This window comes from Dendrobates tinctorius, unplaced genomic scaffold, assembly GCF_039654945.1.
Source record: "Dendrobates tinctorius isolate UK_male_01 unplaced genomic scaffold, ASM3965494v1 ptg000016l, whole genome shotgun sequence".
Taxonomy (NCBI): domain Eukaryota; kingdom Metazoa; phylum Chordata; class Amphibia; order Anura; family Dendrobatidae; genus Dendrobates; species Dendrobates tinctorius.
Genome location: NW_027361684.1, coordinates 19,463,112 through 19,480,736, shown reverse-complemented (window position 1 = coordinate 19,480,736; position 17,625 = coordinate 19,463,112). Strand labels below are relative to the sequence as shown.

The 17,625-nt window shown below is 41.4% G+C and overlaps 1 protein-coding gene across 1 annotated transcript in view; it reads right to left on the bottom strand.

The window, feature by feature from the left end:
* Positions 1-1,566: 1,566 nt before the first annotated feature.
* The window catches only part of LOC141080384 (myeloperoxidase-like), a 57,081-nt gene continuing 41,022 nt past the window's right edge, over positions 1,567-17,625 (bottom strand). Inside the window, exons 8-13 of the mRNA XM_073565548.1 lie at positions 16,389-16,549; positions 16,049-16,301; positions 15,739-15,909; positions 12,531-12,768; positions 6,196-6,404; positions 1,567-3,031 (exon numbers count right to left, since the gene is read on the bottom strand). Coding sequence (XP_073421649.1) covers positions 6,206-6,404; positions 12,531-12,768; positions 15,739-15,909; positions 16,049-16,301; positions 16,389-16,549 — 1,022 coding nt within the window. The 3' untranslated portion in view covers positions 1,567-3,031; positions 6,196-6,205. The remainder of the gene's footprint in view (positions 3,032-6,195; positions 6,405-12,530; positions 12,769-15,738; positions 15,910-16,048; positions 16,302-16,388; positions 16,550-17,625) is intronic.

Here is a 17,625-nt window from a genome sequence, read left to right as displayed (position 1 = left end):
TCGACTCGGCTTCCAGGTTAGCCTCAGGTAAGCTTGCCAGGCGCTGCGCCACCTGCTGGAGAAGTGAACGATCGGTAGCTGTCATTTCCACCAACTCCTTCAGCTGGGCCATCATCACCCAATTAGCTTCTTGCTGGACGGCGGTGGACTGTACCAGCACTTTCACCACGTCCTCCATGCTCATGCTTTCAACGTGATGCACGCGTTCTCCACCACAATGTGATAAAACACTCCGGGATCGCCTTTGCTGGGGTCAAAGGTCACGTGCGTTCAGCATGAAACTCAGGCGCACAGCCGGGGTCCTGGTATAACGGACACTGGGTCAGGTTTATTAAAGGTGAAAGCAATGCATAAAGGAAATAAAAACATAAAACAAATCCTTGCCTGTCCGGCACTAACTAAACAAGGTACAACCTAACTACCAACTGGCGGGCTTCTCCCGTCCAGCCAATCCACAGTTACCATGGGCACTGCTTTCATTCACGTGTGTCTCTCACACAGACAGGCTCTCTGTGTCCCCAGTCTGAGACACTCACACAACCACCTGGCATCCTTTTATATCCGCCTCCCATTATTCAATAGTAACCAGGTGAGATACTGACCAGACTAGGCCACACAGGAAAGGTATCTGGGCGAGATATACCTGCCCTCATCCACTATTCCCACATGATTCTCACAACACACATGACAGCTTAATCTGGAAAGTCAACTGTAATGATTGTGACAAAGTGATTGGTAAAGTGCTGGAGGGGAGATATGTTTCACTGCGCTTAAAGGCGTCAGTGATGTAAAACACAGAGATTTTACTCCAATCCACTAAAAGCTGTGAGGGGTTAACAGCTAATTTGCATAATGAGCTGTTGACTGTGAACATCTGTAGAGCAGGTGGGAGGATGTCCACCTTATCTACACCCCAGAGTGTGGTCTGGGGCTTAAGTACCTGGCCTCCAGAAGTAGGTGTTCAGTGACTGGAGAGGAACACTCCAGAGAAGTGTTTGTGTTTTGATAATACCTGAACCATGGTCTTGCTAACCCTGAGCGGGCTGATCCCCACTAATACGAGGCATGTACTTAGTGCTACTATTTTGCTTTGTTTTGCTGTTTTGCCCAGTGGGCCATGTTTACTTTGTGCTTCAACTTGGTTTATTCTGCATCTAAAAAACTAAGGACATTCCCAAAGCGACAGTGTTCCTGAGTCTACCTCCGTTTACAGCCGAGTGAGTCGATCTAACACATGATATATAAGCTTTTAATACTGACCTTATTCTTAAATGAATGCTTGCATTACATTACAAATTTCAGTTTAGGTATTGCTAAAACTGAGAGATTAGCTCAAACGGTTAATAAAAAAAAACCCTCTCTCTCCCCACGCCGCAGATCTCCCGACGGAGGCGTGCGTCGTTCAAATGCGCTGATTGACGTGACCGCCCGGGCGCGACCAATCAGCGCCGCAGGATTTCTGTTACAGACAGAATTAGACGATTATATAGTAGATGTGTTTCATACATTTCATCACTGGTTATAATAAAAACAGACGTGTAAGTATTGGAATAACCATTAAAATCGTAGATTTTAAAGATTTAAAATTTTATTCAATCATTTTTGTAATTTTTTTTATAATATACAGTCACATTACAAAGTTGCCAGGCAAAAGTGCAAATCGACAATTACACAAATTGGTAGACATCCGCTAGTAAGAAAAAGAAAGGAGAGGATAGAATCTTGTATTCTGTGCATGGCTTTGAAATGTTCATATATGTGATACGTGCAATGCTTATTTCATTCACTAAACTAGTCATTGTGCAGGTATTCAAGCCATCTGGTTTGCTAAACTTTGCAAAAAATGCTGTAACTGTTGGGCTATGATCTCACAATGATTGTTTGGTGAGTTTTTGTGTGGCAGATTTTCTGCAGCATTTCTGCACCAATTAGCTAAAATACCACTCCAGCGTTTTATTTTTTTTATTTTACTATTTAAGTGGTGTTGCTATTCTTCCCTGCCGCTAGTATTATACTTACCAGCCGCCATCTTCATCAATTGTTGCTTCACACTGTCTTCTGCAGGTTGTCATCTGCCGCCTGATCACTCCAGTGTTTGCTGGGTGAGCCGGAAGTCACAGCTCAAGGTAAGTCTATGAGAGTCAGATCGAGGCCAGAATGAGACTCTCATTGAGAGTTGTAACTTCCGGTCAGTCAAAAGTTACGGCCAGAAGATGGCAGCGCAGGATCGGTGCTGAAAATAGCGGCTGGTGAGCAAAATACTGGGGTCAGGGAACTTACATTAGTAAAACCAAAATAAAATAAAATAAAAAAATCACTGAAGCTGCTTTAAATTACTTTTTTTTTTAAAAAAATATGTTTTCTTAGCATTTTTTGTCTCTTGTTGATATGTCATGTTTTAAATTAAACTGCTTTATATAAATTGTATAAATTGTTTTTTATACTTACTGGTGTTTGGCTTTGGTAAAAGTTTTTTGATAAAGTCATACACAGGTTACATGCAATTATTGTGCATTTCCGCAGCAGGAATATAAAACTTGTGCATTTCTTGCCTGCGGATTTTCTTCATCTTACTCAACTCTTTTGGTAAAACCACAAATAATACACACATTTTCTACAAGAGAAATTGACATGTTGCGGATTACAAAAACGCTCCGCAGGTCAGTTTACGTAGCGTAACAAAAAAGCTCAGTAGAGCTGAGATTTCTATAAATCCTATCCACTTTCCTGGAACTATAAAGACACTGTGACTTTTGCACAGCAAAAATACACAGCGTAAAAAACTCTCCAAATACTCATAATGGGAGCTTAGACTTATTGTTACTCTGGTAGCATTTACCAAGCTTTGAGGTGTATGTGTTTGCATCTGAGGACAGTAAAGTTGGAATGCCAGAACATACAGAGAAAAGTGAAATGTTGTTGTGAATGCTTCATTAAAGTTTTTAGAATCAACAGCATTTAAAAATCCATTTTGATCATCAATCTGATTAGAAAGAAAATTCAATAGCAGGAGCTTCATTTTCTTGGTTATCTGTAATTAAGACAAAAAGAAAAATAAAATATAGTTAGCAACAGAACACCATAAAGCTGACCTCACATCTCTTCCCTCATTGCCCTCTACCGCCATACCCATGCTTTCTTTTCTATCAATAATATAAGATTAACAGCTCTACATTACAAATCTCTGACTATATTTTCAAAGATTTCTCTTGTGCTGCCCCAGTTCTCTGGAATGCACTACACTTCTTAAGGCTGATCTAATCAGCTTTCCTAATTTGAAACCTATTACTGCTGCTGTTTCTCAGAGTCTTATTTTATTCAACAACCATGAAATCATTTTGTCCTGCATACCACACACTTAATGCCAACAATTTAACTTCATATCTATATGCAACTTTATGTTTCGTTACAATTTTGTAATAAAAAGGCTGAATTATAGCGTCAAGCACTTTGACTTCCTGCGTAACCACCATGTCCAATTAGACAGTATGCTTTTGTGATAATAATACATTACAGATTCTGCACCAATCTCTTCATTTTTTTCTTTTTAGTGTTGTCTTTCTTACAGCCTGCACAGATCTCCTGTCCACAAAATAGCGGCTGATAAATGAGCAATTGACCCCACCTGTCCATCAGATTCCTCCAATTGAAAAACATTGAACATTAGACAGACACTTTTCAATTTGACAAAATGGAGACCGGTTTGGTCACATGCTTCTGCAACAACCGCTATTTTGTTGACAGGAGATCTGTGCAGTCTGTAATGAAGGCTGTACTAAGAAGTGCAGGAGGAGAACCTGTATTACTGATATATTAATAAATGCTACAGAATCACATCCCCAACACATTTGTAAGTGAACAATCACAATTAGGATCTACTGATATACAGGCTCTGGCAAAATATAAGAGACCACCATATCAAAACCCTGTCATGGGCAGCCCATTCTCCAGACCTGAACCCCATTGAAAACCTCTGGAATGTAATCAAGAGGATGATGGATAGTCACAAGCCATCAAACAAAGAAGAACTGCTTACATTTTTGCGCCAGGAGCAGTATGAAAGACTGATGGCAAGCATGCCAAGACGCATGAAAGCTGTTTTTAAAAATCATGGTTATTCCACAAAATATTTATTTCAGAACTCTTCCTGAGTTAAAACATTAGTATTGTTGTTTCTAGATGATTATGAACTTGTTTCTTTGTGCTATCTGATGTCTGAAAGCACTTTTTTTTTATTTTGGCCATTTTTCTTTGTCAGAAAAAATGCAAAATTTATTGCTTGGAATTTCGGAGACATGTTGTCAGAAGTTTGTAGACTAAAAGAACAAGTTACATTTTACTCAAAAATGTACCTATAAAGAGAAAAATCAGACAAACTGAACATTTGAAAGTGGTCTCTTATTTTTTGCCAGAGCTGTTACCAGGTCAAAAGAGAACAGTTTTTTCTCTTATTTTATTCAAACTGCTCCACTCAGTAGTTTTTCTTTTTTTTTTTTCTTTTTTTTTAAATCCGCCATACAGTTCCTGAGATATGTACCTCTTTATTTATTATGCTAATTTGGAAGGTCTTTACAGTGGGGATGTGCTTACAGGGTAATAGTGCAGAGCAGCCTAAAGACACACCCCAGAGAATCTTTTAAGCCACGCCCATTTGGAAAGAGCCTAAAAAAACCCTAATCTCTGAATCTGTATATCATCAGCAGCTCTTCAACAGATGCAGACTCCTCCAACACCGTCTTAGGTAGCTTGATTTAAGCTGACAAGTGTAAAGGGCCCGTTACACACAGCGATCTCGCTGGCGAGATCGCTGATTTTGTGACACATCAGCGATCTCTCCAGCGAGATCGCTCTGTGTGACATCTAGCAGCGATCGCCCCCCCCCCCCGCAGGGTATCGCTGGTCGTGCTGGATCGCCCTGGCCCATTTTTTCATCGCTGGTCTCCTGCTGGCAAGCGCGCATCACTGCGTGTGGCAGCGGAGCCAGCGATGAGCAACGCTGCATGTTGGTTACCAACGTAAACATTGGGTTTCTAAGGGCCACGGGGCACTTAGATACCCGATGTTTACCCTAGATACCAGCGTGCACTGCAGGCAGGGTGGGAGGTGGAGGCAGAGCGGTGCACAGACCGGAGTAACTCTGCTATCTGCCACTCCAGTCTGTCAGACCGGAGTAGCAGATAGCAGAGCTACGCCGGTCTGTCTGCACCGCTCTGCCTCCACCTCCCCCCCTGACTGCAGTGCATGCTGGTATCTAGGGTAAACATTGGGTTTCTAAGGGCCCCGCGGCCCTTAGAAACCCGATGTTTACGTTGGTAATCAGCATGCTCGCTGGTACTGATCGCTGGAGGGGCTGTCTATGTGACAGCTCACCAGCGATCAGCTAACAATGTCCCAGCGATCCCATCCACGTCGGATCGTTGGTGGGATCGCTGGGACATCGTTATGTGTAACGTTACCCTAAAGGATATCCAAACAATATACAGTATAAAACCTAAAAATCTGGGCACTAGCTATTTTTCATGTGATTAAAACATTAGAGCTTTAAAAGTATGCTGCTGTATTTTTTTTTATCTGAAGGAACGGGTCAACCCCTTGAAATACATTATTTTTAAAGACCTATTCAATTTTTTTAATCACATGAAGAAGTGCCATTTCCATTGGGGGGTGGTTTCTCTTAGTTCTACACTTTGTATTGTGTATAAATCCCAATTAGGAGGCATCCTAAAATAAATGGCAGTCACCAATTTCCGCAGTGCAAGAAATATTCTGTAAGGCTATGTGCACACATATGCAGAAAATTTCTGCATAAAAACAGGACACCTTCCCAGAAAACGCGTGGTTTTTTCCACGCGTTTTTGCCATGATTTTTGCGCGTTTTTGCTGCGATATTTTTCCACGCGTCCCCAGACACATAGAAAATAGCCAGAAAAGTGGAATTTACTGCAAAATTAATGAGCATGCTGTGATTTTTACCGCGAAGCGTTTTTTTCGTAGAAAAAAACGCAGCAATATGCACAAAAAGTGCAAAATGCATTAAAATGAATGGGAAGCTTCTTTTAAGCGTTTAAGTGGATTTTTTTGTAAATCCGCGGAAAAACGCGAAAAAAACGCTGTGTGTGAACACAGTCTAAATGTTCATCAGATTGGAAACATTTCATGTAATACTTGATTTTCTGGGCATTATGATGTACTTACTATTGGTGAATTATATTTTCCAAGGAGACAGGTCGATTGGTTTGAATTTGGAACATTCAATAAAATCTTTTGGGAACTCATTTGCTTTAAAGACATTTCGAGGAACTTGTTTGATGTTGGTATTAGCACATATGATGTGCGACAGAGTCACTGACTCAATCGATTTTCTCTGAGCAGAACTAAAAACTGAAGGATTTTCATAGTAATACCTAGAAAATTAGAGAGTGAAACATCATGGGGTTTTATACACAGTACATTATCAATGCAAAACAACAGTAGACTTTCATGTTTTATTATCTTCTATCTAGACTAGTTGGCATCTGATATACAAAATAAAGTGGTAGGGACATCTATGTCATCATTAGTAATTACAAGAGGAGCTCGCACTTCGCTCGAAGTTCGCACTGCCCTAGTCTGTCTGCCCACAGAGTACCTGGATCAAGGCAATGCAAATCTTTTTGCTCATCTCTACTAGTTAGGTATTTGCACAGGTTCCTACAACCCACTAGTCCAGAAGGTCTGAGTGGCAAATTCCTTAATCGATGTAAAAAGACATAAATCCATGCAACAGGTATTAATGTGTCGCATGGATTTATGTCTTTTTACATCAATTAAGGAATTTGCCCCTCAGACCTTCTGGGGTCATCACAACACAGAACCAGACCGGCAATCAGAGGGCAATAAAACCTTCACACTGCTTATCTATGAACTGCTCCAATATTTATGCTTATCTCTCTCCCACAATGACTATTCCGCTTCACATCACTTGTCTTATCTATTGAGTTATTTATGTGCTATCTTGTGTATAAATATGTGATTCTTCAGATTTTGAATTAGTCTAGCCTGATGAAGAGACCTGCGTAGTCTGGAAAGCTTGCAATTTGTTACCATCTTTTCAGTTAGTCATTAAAAGGTATCAACCACTGAGGACTCTCAATTCTAAATATTCTTCTATCTACTGGCTAACACGGTACAAAGATATATATCTTTCCTGTACAACCTACTATGTCACACTTTCAAACCTAAATAAATGCTGTTTGTGGTAGGAGAATGCTTTACAAAATAATAATAATATTTTTTTATTTATTTTTATAATTATAGAATTTAACAGTATTAATGCAATTATCAAATCAGTGCAGATTAATATATAGATTTTTATTACAAGAGAGTGCAGAAGGAACTCTTATGCTTAGTGTAAAAAAAAAAGTCTGATAGATCTTCCTATGCGCTCATGTGATCAATTCCATAAGAAATATAGAGTTATCATAGACATGATTCACCTACATTGGACATGATGCAAACTCTCTACGGCTATGTGCACACACTGCGGATTCTGCTGCGGATCCACTGCGTATTGGCCTCTGCGGATCCGCAGCAGTTCCGCAGACAGTGTACAGTACCATGTAAGTCTATGGGATTTACAATCCCCAGCGCACATGCTGCGGTTTTTTCATCACGGAAAAGCTGCGGTTTTAAATCCGTAGAAAGAATTAACATGTCAATACTTTCTGCGGATTCCGCTGCGGTTTGCCACCTATTCCATTGTCCAGGTGTCAAACCGCAGGGGAAAACCGCAGGCCAATCCGCAGGAAAACCGCAGGTCACTTTACCTGCGGTTTTACCTGCGGATCCGCACAGAAAATTCCGCTGGTGTATCCGCAACGTGTGCACATAGCCTGCCACTGGTTTTCTGCAAGGTGTATAGTTATTATGACCAGAGACGGGGCATGTTTTGTTATCAAAGAAGCATAAATCTGTAGCACTGCTTATATCAATATATGCACCACTTTTGTAAACCCACAGAGGTAAAAAGACTGACCATATGAACAGCAAGTCATTTTTACATAGCAGTGCATATGTTAATTCTTTTTTACTGTTTATTTAGTGCTTTTTCATTTACAAATTACAGACGTACATGTCTGGAAAAGACGTACTGTATACATTTTTTTTCAGCACTGGAATGGTGCTTTAAATGTAATTTCCTGCCCCCGGGCATATACTCACACTCCGGCATCTTCACCATTATTCAGCACCGTTCTGACCCTGCGACACCATCTTGTGAACACAGCTTTTGGCTGGCCAGAAATCAGAAGTTCCGTCACAAGCTCTCAATGCACATCTATGAAAGCCAGAAGAACGAGACCAGAACCAGGCTCTCTCAGACTTGTATAGAAAAGTGACCTTCACTCAGCTCCATGAAACACTGGAGCTGCCGACAGATCACCTTTCACCGGACACTGACGGGAGCGATGCTGGAAAACGATGAAGTTGGTGACAACTGAGTATCAGACAGTGCAACAAAAAACCCACTTGAGTGGTGCTTTAAGTAATTGGAGTTAATATACTAAATAGATCTGTTGCATAATTTATACAAATAGAGGCAGAGGGACCTCATTGAATATTTTGGAGTCTGTATTTTTAGAACGGAGGAACAAGTGCATCCTGCACTTTTCTTTTGTTGTTAAAGCATGATTATCATTTTATTTTTTATATAATAATGTAGAGCAAGCGATTTTAATAATCTTTCAAATATACCTTATAAATGAAATTCCCCGGCATATCGTGTCAGACCGCGGTGTTCAGTTCACCTCTCGTTTCTGGAGAGCCCTCTGCGGCTTAATGAAGGTAACTCTGGATTTCTCCTCTGCCTACCACCCGCAATCCAACGGCCAAGTGGAGCGAGTCAATCAATTGTTAACCTCCTATCTTCGGCATTTTTCTAATGCACACCAGAGCAATTGGGTCTCACTGCTTCCTTGCTTCCTTGGGCCGAATTCGCCTACAACAATCACCCCAACGAATCCTCTTCCAAGTCTCCCTTTTTTGTGGTTTTTGGGCAGCATATGGGCATTCCTCTTCCCGTTTCCCCTGCCTCGGGCGTGCCGGCGGCGGACTCCTTGTCCTCAGAATTCTCTAAAATTTTGGAGGAGACAAAAGGGGCCCTTGAGAGAGCTAGCGATCGGATGAAGAGGTACACTGACAAGAAACGCCTTGATGCCCCTTCTTATCTTCCGGGCGATAGGGTCTGGCTATCCTCGCGCTTCATCCGACTTAAGATTCCCTCTTATAAGTTGGGCCCGCGTTATATTGGTCCCTTTGAGGTTTTGAGTCGCATCAATGATGTGGCCTATAAGTTAAAACTACCTGCCTCTCTGCGGATTCCCAATACCTTCCACATCTCGCTCCTCAAACCTACGGTGTTTAATCACTTTCACCCAGCTTCGTCCCACGCTCCTCAACCTAACACCGCTGAAGACATCTTTGATGTCAAGGACATCTTGTCGAAGAAGACCGTCAGGGGTAGGACCTTTTTCCTTATTGATTGGAAAGGGTTCGGTCCTGAGGAGAGGTCATGGGAGCCCCGGGAGAACATCAATGCCCCTCACATCATGAGAAGGTTTCTTTCCCGCCTTAAGAAGGAGGGGAGTAAGAGAGGGGGTACTGTTACACCTCCGGACTCTCACCTGGGGACCTCCTCCTCCCGGCGCCCTCCCAGTCCGCTCTCACGCCGTTCCCCGTCTGGCTTTGCAGGGTCGCGGCGCGTCAGAGGTCCGCGCATGCACACTCGCTCTTCCCCGGCCACCAGGCATCCTGGGAGCTCGCGACCCAGTGGCTCCGCCCCATCATGGTGGTGCCCACCGGGTATTGCTGCTTGGTGTCTTGGCAGGTAAGACCCCTGTTTGTCAATCTCTGGCTCTAAGCATTCTATGCGCAGCGTCACCCCCGACTCTCAGGTCCCTGCGCACCCTCTGTGCTGCGGTCAGCTTTCTGCCTTGCTTCCCGCCTGGCATCCCCGTCCGGCGTCTCCCTGCTCTCGCTCCCTCCTCCGTCCTCTCGTCCTACCTCCCTCTCCTGTTCCTCTGCTAGCCATCCTGTATTACTACCGTGCCTGTTCCTCGCCTGTACTGCTGCCTCTGTAGTTGTCTGTCTCCTGTGTATTGTGCCCCTTCCCTCATATCTTGTGTTCTGCCATTACCCCTTGGTCCAGTGTCTCCTAACCTCCCTGTGTCCCCCTTCTATTTCAGCTATTGGTCTCTGCTCGTCCTGATCCATCCCGGCCCCCCCAGCCTGTCTCCTCTTGCCTTAGGTCCATACCCTCCCTCATATGCTCTCCTGCACTCTGATCTTCTCTCTTGTATACACCCCGGGTCGTCCCGTTGGTTCCGGCTGTCGTGGCTCCATCTCCCTTGGGCCTGCCCCTAACACTCCCTGTATACGGGGTGGTCATCACCTGGTCCACTCGCTCTTGGGGGCTCTGGAGTCACGACCCAGAGAGTCCACTCTCGGGTTCCTACCTAGAACCCTAACAGCTGCATTGATGGGCACTGATCAGGCTGCATTGATGGGCAGTGATCAGGCTGCATTGATGGGCAGTGATCAGGCTGCATTGATGGGCACTGATCAGGTTGCATTGATGGGTACTGATCAGGCTGCATTGATGGGCAGTGATCAGGCTGCATTGATGGGCAGTGATCAGGCTGCATTGATGGGCTCTGATCAGAATGCATTGATGGGAACTGGTGAGGCTACACTGATGGGCAGTTCAGTCTGTATGTCTCTGTGTGGGTAATTTTATTGCTGGTTTATTGTTTTTGTAGCACTGTAAATATGTTGTCACTTTACTAATAGCAATTTTGAATTCCAAGGAAACAATAATATCAAGAAAGAGAAAAAATTGACTCAAAGTGTAGGATATTCAAAGAACCCAAAAAAATCGGTATGTTTGATGATTTAACTTTACTTCTTCATTTTAAATATTTTATTTGTTCCTATTTTTTTGTTTTATTACTTCAAAATAAGATATGTGCAGTGTGCATAGGAATTTGTTCATATTTTTTTAAAACTATATTCTGGCCCTCCATTGGTCTAAGGGATTGTGATCTAGCCCCGTTTAAAAAGTTTGAGGACCCGTGCTCTAAGGTATCGAGGTCAGCTGGGATTAGCGTCTCGGGTTTGGAGGGGGCTGGTTGATGCGTGGAAGGCTCAATGGGCTTTGATAGACTACATCAGAGAGAAACTTGCGCCCTAGCGGAAAAACCTGGTGACCCCCGCTAGGGCCAGATTTGCAGAGAAATAACTTACGTGGTGGCTTCCATGACTGGGTGCACCACCATTGTCAAAAGACTTCCTTTGCTTTCCCAAGTTTATCGTTATCTTGGTTTGAATGTTGATCTGCCTAATTACTAACACTAATTGTTCAGAGTTACTTTAAACCACTGTATATAAATACAGTCATCTCTGACTGTTTTTGCTTCGTGTCTCTGTGCATTGCATCCAGACACCTACATTACTTACGCTCCCCACCCTTTGATGCCATATTCAATGTGTGGAGCTGAATACGGATTTCATTCTGAAACATAATATGGGAACATCTTTTAGAAGGTTTTTGAAAGCTTTTTTGGGATTTCATTCATAAGGTATATTTCAAAGATTATTAAAATTACTTGCTCTACATTATTATTTACTAAATTAAAACCACTTTTACGCTTTAAATATGACAAATAATTGAACCCAGGTGGACCCCTTAATATTAAATTGAGTTCCCTTTGCCTCTGTTTGCATCAGATATGCAACATATCCATTTTAGACATCCATTTGTCTGTTCCTGAAAATGGGACAGGTGTACTAGATGTACAAACAGAAGAGTTAACATAGTCCTAAATAGCACAGCTCCGCCAGCACTTTTCTATAACTAAATATACAATATGCAGACACATACCTCCCAGAGAGGCAAAAAAAAGAATTGTGGCAGTTGAGTAGTGAATGGGTACATTACCATGTACACTGGGAGCTTTTCCTTGCATTTATTTTCTGCTCAGTGCATAGACATCAAGCCCAGGGTTTTGTACACCATTCTTGACTAACTGTGTCCTGGTACATAATGTGCCAAAATTATTAATTAGGTGCATTTTTCACATACCATTCACCATGCATCAGGAAGTGGAGTATATCTGTGTCATAATTTACACCACTTCGGTGGTGCAAATTAGTAAATTATGAAGAATTTGTCAGTGAATTTGTCAGTGAATTTGTCAGGCACTTAGCCAAGCTCCATCCCGCTGAAGCTACCCTACTTTTCTAAAAGTTAGCGAAGGTTGACTGGAGTGGTGTAAAAGCGCCAAAAGTCACAACATTTTTGCAAAACTCATCATTGCACAAAAATTTGGAAAATTAACAGAAACTGATTAATCAGGACCTAAGTCTAACTGTTTGATCACCTGATTATTGGACCATATATGGGAAACTTTTGTTATGTTTTTTTCTTAAAAGCTAGACAAAAATCCCATTTATGATATACTGTATATTTTTATATTTTGTTGAAAACCGGCACTTACCGATCTCCATCTCTAACCCTGCGGAACTGATTTCCAATTAAACACGATAATAATTTCCCAGTTCTTCCATTGCGTACAAGGGACTCAGAGACTCCTCCAACCCAGATGTCAATATTTTCAGGCGATCCATACAAATTAATGAGCTTTTCCGCAAGAGTTCTATTTTTCAGGACATCGGACAATTCATCAATGTCACGTGGTGCAGAGAGACCACAGAACCTTCTCCATGCATTGTATCCTATGAGGTGAAGAAAATGCAACACATACAATTACTTTACTAAAAACCATCAGAGTTGGATATTTCGGGCCCGATTCTGTAATGCATTTGAGCATTTTCAGTCTCATTTTCTGTCTTTTTTCGCATTGTTTTCCATTTGCACTCAAAAAAATTTTTCACTTGCTCTTTTTGTAACCCCTTGCCGACATCAAGCGTAATAGTACACCGATGTCAGACTTCCTCCCTTTGATGTGGGCTCCGGCGCTGAGCCCTGTTTTCAACAGCTGACATGTGCCTCTAACAGCCGCTGATGGAATCGTAATCCACCCGTGGCTGTTAACCCATTAAATGCTGCTGTGAATCTCTGACAGCAGCATTTAACTTGCGCTTCCAGCAAGCGCTCCGGAAATCATGCCCTCTGGTTGACCCCGTCACATGATCGCAGGTCACCGATGTGTTGGCATGACAACCAGAGGTCTCTATTGTTGTCATAGCCAGATTGCTATGAGCGCTGCCCGGTGGACTGCGCTGATAGCAAGTGAGCATTTATGCTACATACAGGCGATCTGTTTATCGCCTCTATGTATCAGAGATGATCAAAGTAGTGTAGCTTCTAGTCTCCCATGGAGACTATTGAAGCATGCAAAAAGTAAAAAAATGTTTTAAAAAATTAAAAATATATAAAAGTTCAAATCACCCCCCCTTTCGCCCCATTCAAAATAAAACAATAAAAAATAAAACATACACATATTTGGTGCTGCCGCATTCAGAATCACCTGATCTATCAATATAAAAAATAATTAACCCGATCGTTAAACGTCGTAACGAGAAAAAAAGTCAAAACGCCAGAATTATGTTTTTTTGGTCACTGCAACATTACATTAAAAAATTTTTTCCTGTTTTCCAGTACACTATATGTTAAAACCAATGATATCATGCAAAAGTACAACTTGTCCTGCAAAAAACAAGCCCTCACATGGCCATTTTGACCAAAAAATAAAAAAGTTATGGCTCTGGGAAGAAGCCGGGCAAAAAATGAAAATGCAAAATCAAAAATACCTCTGGTCATTAAGAGGTTAAAGTCTATTTCATTGTGAGCAGGGTATGGAGTTTCCAGCTGATTTATCAATTGCCAAAAAGTTGCAAAATTTTGGTGATTTTAGAGACATCAGTTATTTTGGTCCAAATTTTGTGCCATTTAACGAAGCATGAGACATCTTGCAGAAAAAAGTCAAAGATAAAAATCAACAGCATTTTTTATTTTGCACAAAATTCAAGAATTTAAAAATGTATTGCAATAAAGTCACTAATGAGTACCACAAGACAAAAAGAAGAAAAGTGACTTTCACAAAAATGCAAATGATGAATCAGGCCCGTAGTCTTTAAAATATTTAGCAAATCGTATTTTGGAAAGCTCAATAAACGAAATGTTGCAAGAAAAAGGAAAATAAAAATAATACAACTAGAAGAAAGATTACTTGGCGGATTCAAATTTATCTAAGTGAAGTATTCACCATAAATCAGAGGTGGTGTTTTGCAAGTGTGCATATATCAATATGGAGAGGCGGATAGACCGCTGCTAGAAACCTCTGAAAGCGGCTTATATCTTCTGAGAACAAAAGACTAGGTATGTTAAAATACAATATGTCAGATCCTTCTTTCTTCTGAAATTAGACAACTCTATGAGCATTATCAAACAATAGGGCAAAAACACGACCACAAAGTCCATATTATATTAAAAAAATTAGTAGAAAATGCTTTATTAAATATTTTTCCAGGTTTTAAAAGGCAAAAACACCGCAAAGTGGATCCAGCTAAAGCGCACAGGGCGCTGGTGTGGTGACAGAAATAACCCATATAATTATCATACAATTTTGTCAAAATTATAACCAATAAATACTCCCCATGGAACCAATCCTAAAGTGTCATAGCATGGCTTAATTATCATCAGGCACATGCATAATCATAGATGAAAAATACACACATAAAAGTGCAAAGTTGTGAAATACATACCAATTGATTGATCACAAAAATCATCAGGGGGGCCCAAGGGGAGTAAGGTGGGGGCTGTTAGCACTCGAGCATCACCCCAACGCGCGTTTCGGCACAACCTTCGTTCAAAGTTGGATGCATAAATTGTCCAAAATGCTTTGGTATGCTAAAGCATTAAAATTTTTACTGGAACTAATGGCCTAAGCCCAGGCATGAAAAGTGGCCTCATAGTATAATCCCTCCTCCAACAAACTTTATAGTTGGCACAATGCAATCTGACAATCTGCAATTTCACCAAATCCAAACTTGTTCATTAGACTGCCAGGCAGAGAGGAGTGATTTGTTGTTTCAAAGTTTAGTTGCAGTGTGCTTTACAATACTCTATCTGACTTTTGGCATAGTTCTTGGTGATGTAAGGCTTGCATGAAGCTGATCGGCAAATGAAACCCATGCAATTATGCACGGGTACTCTACCACATAGAGTTGATCAAGTCATATTTAGTAGGAAAAGATGTAATTTACTGACTTGTTATACTGGTACTGGTGGCTCCTAATACAGGGCCACTGTGGTAGCACTGAGCTCTTTAGAATTACATATTTTTCCACAAATGTTAGTAAAGGCAGACTGCATGGTGGGGGGGCTGGACTTTATACACTTGTGGAAGTTGGATAGAATGAAAAATCTGAATTGAAGCATTATTAGGTGTGTTCTGTTACTTTATAAGTGTATGGCTCTAAGACTTACTCGAACAGTCCTCTTGCTTTCAATGATCAGCACAGTGTATGATTATTGTACTTTGATGTCATTTCAATGTGTTGTATTTTGTGTCATAGAATGTAGTAACAATTATAGGGTTTGGGATAATGAACAGGGTTTATGTAATTTTAATATATCAATAAAATTTTCTTGATGACTCAAAGGTAATGTAATCTAATATATGTGAAAATATTTAAATCTTTAATTTTTTTAATACATAAATTTGTCAAGAAAAACCTTACCTGGTAACCCATGATCTCGTCCCCGCTGCATGTTAAGAGATGCTAGATCTCGGCCAATACTATTGACCACTGGGAAAAGTCGTTCCCTCAATGCATCGACCATTATCTGGTCTTGGCGGTTTAGTTTGGCTTTATTTGCCATTATACCTCTGAGTAAAGGATCCAACCCACCTATGGATATAATATAGAAAAACAGAGAGGAGGATTATAGAACTGAAGATCTGGTGAGTACATCCATTAAGGACATCGTGGTAAATCTCACTGTAACATGGTTGCATACTGTGCATATGACACACCTAGATTAGATTACCTTGTCTTACTATTCTCCATGAGGCAAAGAATGTTTCAAATAGCGGGACCACCGGCTCTGGATTGTAGGGACCATAGTCTTCTGCTAATTTGTAAATGAAGGGCTGTACAAATGTGTGGCCCATTCTGTATGCGATGGTGAAGACATTTGATATGGTGGGGTCTTCATCTTCACTGTAGCCTTTATATGAAGGAAGAACTTCTGACATCTCGTCACCCAACAGTAATGGCAGCCAGTCTTTGTAGGTTACTTTCTGTCAGTTGAAAACATGCATTAATGAAAGGAAAATCTCAGGAAATATTGTCTACTTGACGATATGATAATGAAAATTGTACTGTACTTGCAAGACTCCCCCCACTATCTTGCGGGCTTCTTGATATATAGTCTCTCCGCACCAACTTGGATTTAATTTGTGCAACTCTTTTGCAATACCATTATGTTCTCTCAGGAAGACAGTATGAATGGAAGTTAGCATCGGTTGTTCATTAGAACGAACATCACCTGAAATGAGAATTGAAACCATCACAAAGATGCACCATGATCTTTTTTCACTTTGGTGTTACTTTAAAGAGCTTTTTCATGAATTTTCTTTATTAGTTTACTCAAGGGTCAAACCATCAGCACTGTTGTTTCAGGCACAATTGCTCATCCATAGATGTGACGTGGATGTACTTCTGTATCTCAGTTCAGACTCAGCCCCTTTCACTTAAATACAGATGAGCTGCAGTCCCAGGTACTTAGACCCCGATTCATCAAAGTGATAACACCAGAGTAATGGCATAAATTCTTTTGAAAAATCACAAAATTTTTGCACAACTCTACACCGTGACTTTATAAAAATGATTTACTCCAGAATTCTTGCGTAATCATTTTGATGAATCGGGGCCTAAGTTACAATCGGTGGAGAAGGAGGGGACGTTGCGTACCAAGTGCATGACACCAAAGCTCATCTAATTCATGAAAAGATGTAGCATACCTTACGCCAGAAATCTTACTCCATTCTTTGGAGTAAAATTTGTTGCTAGGCCACAGAGATGCGTGACAGTTTTCCGATGCGCCTGATTTATTAAGAGGTGGGTGCCTCTTACTGAATCATGCACGTCTGACTCCAGCATGCCACCTCATCAAAAAAGGCATGAAATAAGCCAGTCTTGGTGAATCGAGGCCATCATGTACACTTACAATCAGCTAAAAGGTCTCAGGTCTTCATTAAAAATTAATGGAGCACCCCATGAAAAATCCACAGAGAGCAGAACAACGGAATAAACTAAAGAAAGAGGAATGGGGAGGAGGATGGTGCAGTATATCTCTATTTGAGACTGCAGACTGAAATGGAGCGAGACATCTGATTGACTCTGATTCACTGTGAGTTCTAACACGTCCATAAGGCCAGTTCCACATTTGCGTTTCAGGGCGCAGCGACGGTCTGCGCATGGCTGCCGCCAAGCCCCGCCCCCTGCCGCGCCTCCGCTGGTAGCTCCGCCTATCGGCACATGACGCTGCATGTGTCCTGCGCCCCCTATCTTTATTACTGGGGACGCAGGCCCTGCGCAGTATGCATTTGGCGGCGCATGCGT